This window comes from Ctenocephalides felis, unplaced genomic scaffold (assembly GCF_003426905.1).
Source record: "Ctenocephalides felis isolate EL2017-DRISC unplaced genomic scaffold, ASM342690v1 CF-g0.4_SCAFFOLD_03571, whole genome shotgun sequence".
NCBI lineage: Eukaryota > Metazoa > Arthropoda > Insecta > Siphonaptera > Pulicidae > Ctenocephalides > Ctenocephalides felis.
In genome coordinates, this window is record NW_020539725.1 from 59,815,199 (window position 1) to 59,820,046 (window position 4,848).

The 4,848-nt window shown below is 28.4% G+C and overlaps 1 protein-coding gene across 1 annotated transcript; it reads left to right on the plus strand.

Annotated features, from left to right (window-relative positions):
• Window positions 1–896: 896 nt before the first annotated feature.
• On the plus strand, window positions 897–3,132 carry LOC113386395. The gene is made up of 3 exons (XM_026624176.1): window positions 897–1,090; window positions 2,731–2,862; window positions 2,930–3,132. Exons 1-3 carry the CDS (start codon window positions 897–899, stop codon window positions 3,042–3,044), a joined length of 441 nt encoding a protein of 146 aa, XP_026479961.1. The 3' UTR covers window positions 3,045–3,132.
• Window positions 3,133–4,848: the final 1,716 nt, after the last annotated feature.

Sequence of the window (4,848 nt, forward strand, 5' to 3'; positions counted from 1 at the left end):
TCTCTTTCTATTTATCTACCTATCTCCCTCTTTCTATCTATGTCTCTTTCTATTTATTTACCGATCTCTCCCTTTCTATCTATTTATGTCTCTTTCTATTTATTTACCTATCTCTTCTTTCTATCTATCTATGTCTCTTTCTATTTAATTTACCGATCTCCTCTCCTTCTATCTATTTATGTCTCTTTCTATTTATTACCTATCTCTCTCTTTCTATCTATCTATGTCTCTTTCTATTTATTCTACCTATCTCCCTCTTTTTCTATCTATTTATCTCTCTATCTTCCTATTTTCTCTCTATATTTCTATCTATATTTTTCCTCTCTCTCTCTTTTTTATATCTTTTTTCCCCTTCCACTTTTTCATAATAAAAATTTATTTCAACAAATTCACCAAAAATTTATTAAAATGTAATTTATTTTTATTTTTTAGATATAAGGGTTGCGGTGAAGGGTGAGGTGATATAAGTAATTTACTAAAATTTCACAATCTGACAATTATAAAAGCCTTCTGTTGTTTTAGTAAGATATTATAGAGTGCTTAATCGATAACAGACTTATTCAACTTAATTTTATAATCAAATTAAAATCTGTGGTGCTAAACTAGAATATGTTAAAATTATTTATTTAACTATATTAAACTATGTCTTATCCCTTATCGAATCAGTAATATTTAAATTTAATATCAGAATACTTTAATCCAATAAAAACGAGAGTACTACAAACCCTATAAAAACGAGCTAACAATAAACATTAATATAAAAAAATAAAATTCATTTACCATTCGTTATCTTGCGGTTAAAAAATTCCCATGACTAATTTCTCATTACCACTTATGACCAATATATTCAGGTTTTTCCCTACATATATATTTTATCTCTATTTTTTTCCTCAAGGATGTTTCGACCGGCGGCCGCACTATTCCTCCTTGGCCTTACGCTCTCGAATTTATGCTCTGGCCAAGAATGGGGCCTAAATTTGATTTCGGACGACCCCAAAAATAATATCGACGAGGAGAAACATTTGAAAGTGGTGCAATTTAAGGACAACAAGCCCGAAGACGACGCGGTGGAAATTTCCGAATATTTCAGGTTAGTAAAATAAAAAATATGTAAATAAAAATGAAAGAATAGTAACTTTATTGTCATTGGGAAAAGAGGAAAATAATAGGAAAAAGATATAGAGATAGATATAAAGAAATATAGATTTATTGCAGAAAGACAGAAAAAGATATAAAAGGGTTGAAATATATGTATTAGAGAAAGAGAGAGAGTCATAGAGTCCCTTTTTCCTTGCAAATTTACAACCTTCCGGAAATCAGTTTGCTCGTCAGTAGAGTCCCTTTTTTCTATAAAATTTATATTTATAGGAAGAGAAAAAAAAGCTAATTTGTTTCGTAAGGGACTACGTATTTCATAGAACATACTTTGTTCATGAACCTAAGTACAACAAAAACCAAACAGTAGCGAATCCTTCCGAATGATTCCGAGAAATAAAAATAGGAAAAATATTAACGTTGAAAGTAAATCCTTTTTATGATGATTTTGTGTTGTTTTAGTGTGTTGTGATAGAGTGAGATAGATATATAGATAGAGTGAGATAGATATAAGATAGAGTGAGATAGAAGAGTATGAGAGAGAAAAAGAGAGAGAATCCAAAGACACTTAAATAGGTATGGGATAAATAGATATGGAATGAAGAAAAATTTAAAAATTTGAAGAGATAGAAAAAAATAGGTAAAGGAAAAGCGTTAGAAAAAGATAAAAAAAAGAGTTATAAGAGCAAAGAACATATAAAATTAAAGAAAATTTCATAAAAAGTATTTTCTTCAAACCTTAATGCTTCTACTTTTTATTTAATTTTTATAGAGAGATAAAATTTAATAAATATATTACAGAGTGATAGAGATATAAATAGGAAAAACTCGTAGATAGAAATATAAAAAAAAATTATTAAAAAAACAAGAAAAAACAGAGTGGGTATAGTTAAGAAAAAGAGAAAGAAATAGAAATACAAAAATAGAACGAGAAAGAAATAGAACGAGAAAGATATAGAAATAGAACGAGAAAGAGATAGCAATAGAGCGAGAGAGCGATAGAAAAAGCGCTAGACAGAGACAGAGATAGTGAAATAAAGAAAGAGTAAACAGAATTTTCATAAAAAGGATTTTCTTTCAACGTTAATATTTTGCGTGTTTTATTTGTTAATTTTGATTACTCATTTATTGATTTGATGACGCCTAAGAAGTTTTACTTCAACAGCAAATATTGAACAAAAAATTCTATTCAATTGAATTATTAGTTTGAAGAATTTTCAATAAGTTCGAAATAATCATGAAAATCAATAAGATTATTACAGTTCTTTAAACTAATAATAAATTATATTGAATAGACTTTTCTGTTCGATTATTGTAGTTGAAGTAAAACTTCTTCGGCGTCAAATCAATATAAGAGAAATCAAAATTAATAAATAAAAAAGGAAAAATATTAACGTTTAATGAAAATACTGTATTTTTCTATTGTTTGCTCTTTCTTTATTTTTCTATCTCTGTCTCTTTTTCTATCCTCTCTCGCTCTATTGCTATATCTTTCTCGTTCTGCACCTATTTCTTTTTTTCTCTTTTTCTATACCTTTTTCATTTTTTTTCCTTTTCCTGTTTTTTATAAATGTATATAAAATCAATAAATGATAAAAAAAATTATTAATATTTTTTGTCTATTTTTTTCTTTAGATACAATGACGTCATCAAAGAAGGCGACATTTTAGTGCGGGCTCCGGCTGAGCGACTTATTCACAAATTAAAGGACGGCGACGACTGCGTCTGCATGAACTGGAGGGTTTGCAAAGGGAAAATAATCGACGGGTAATGAACGATAAAAAAAATTCCTGATTATTCACGTAGTTATATATGTATCTTTTTTTTATTTTAGTCACCCGTGTCCTCAGAGTTACATAGACGTCTGCTGCCAAACTGAGCAGAATTTTGAGGAAGACAAAAACGAGGAGCAGTTGACATTTAGGAAATTATTGTTATCGAAACAATAATCATGATATTTTTTGTAACATTTATAAGTGCACTTGTGAAATGTACCAAACTTTGCCAATTTGGTAAATAATAAATAAACAAATTTGTATTTGTTTTGTCTATGTCTAGATTGATCTTCTACAGCGTTAATAACTTTTTATTTATTAATTTTGATTTCTCATTTATTGTTTTGACGCCTAAGAAGTTTTACTGACGTCATTGTATCTAAAGAGCAAAATGGACAAAAAATAATAATAGTTTGGTTTCTCATTTATTGATTTGATTGAGAATTATAAAAAAAACAGGAAAGGAAAAGATAGACAAGTTGGGAAAATAAGAAAGAGATAGGTATAGAAAAAAGAGAAAGACAGAAATAGGTATAGAACGAGAAAGAGATAGCAATAGAGCGAGAGAGGTATAGAAAAAGCGCTAGACAGAGATAGAGATAGAAAAATAAAGAGAGCAAACACTAAATCAATATAGAATTTTCATAAAAAGGATTTTCTTTGAACGTTAATAATTTCCGCTTTTTATTTATTAATATTGATTTTTCATTCATCGATTTGACGCCTAAGAAGTTTTACTTCAACTGCAATAATTGAACTGCAAAAATTCGACTCAATATAATTATTAGTTTGAAGAACCTTAATAATGATAATAATTGAATTTTCTTCAAACTAATAATCATATAAAATAGAATCTTTTGTTTAATATTTGCTGTTGAAGTAAAACTTCTTAGACGTCAAATCAATAAATGAGAAATCAAAATTAACAAATAAAAAGCGTAAAATAATAACGTTTAAAGTAAATTAAATTGTTTTATTTGTTCTTTTTTTATTTTTCTATATCTATCTCTGTCTAGCGCTTTTTCTACCCTTCTCTTGCCCTATCGCTATCTCTTTCTCGTTCTATTTCTATATCTTTCTTTCTCTTTCTTGTACCTGTTTCTTCTTCCTTTTTTTCTATACCTATTTCTTTCTTTCTCTTTTTTTCTAACTATATTCTTTTTATTAAATTGTCTTTATCTATCTATTTAATTATATGTCGCATTTAAGATTATCTCACTTTTTTTTATCTTTCTATTTCTATTAATTATTAGCCATATTTCCTTATTTCTATCTCTATCTCTCTATAATTTATCTGTTTTTATTCCTCTATCGCAATTAAATAAGAAGTAAGAATACTAAGGTTCAAACAAAATAGTGTTTATGAAAATTTAATAATCCAAATACTTTTCATGAAAATTTCATATTGTTTTATTAGTCTACTTACCCAGATTCTCCTTCTCCTTATCGACATCAGCCAACTCCAATTTGGAATGCGACAACATAACATTCCTCTTCCCGTTGAACTCCTTAAAGTCCTTAACCTCGTACATAACCTCCAATTTGGTCTTTACATACTCATTCTCAATCCTCATTCTGTCAATCTTCTCGACATACCTGGTCGATTCGTTTCTTTTGGCAACATCAACCCCGAAGTCGTCTCGGGGAAACTCAGACTTTACTGAAGCAAACTCCAACCTAAAAAAGAACAAGAAAACGATAAATTTGAACCACTTTATTAATGGCAGTATGTTTTTAATAGCTCTTTTTATACTTATATAAGTTAATTGAAACATGTATATATATATATATATATATATATATATATATATATATACAGTGGTGTTGTCGAGCCGGAACGCGCCGGAACGTCGTTCCGGCAAAACATTTTTGGGACGGAACGCGTTCCGGCAAGAAAAAATATAAAAACATCGCTACATACAGAAAATGATTTAATAAGTAAATTTTATGCGTTATTATTACATTGTGCACAAAATGG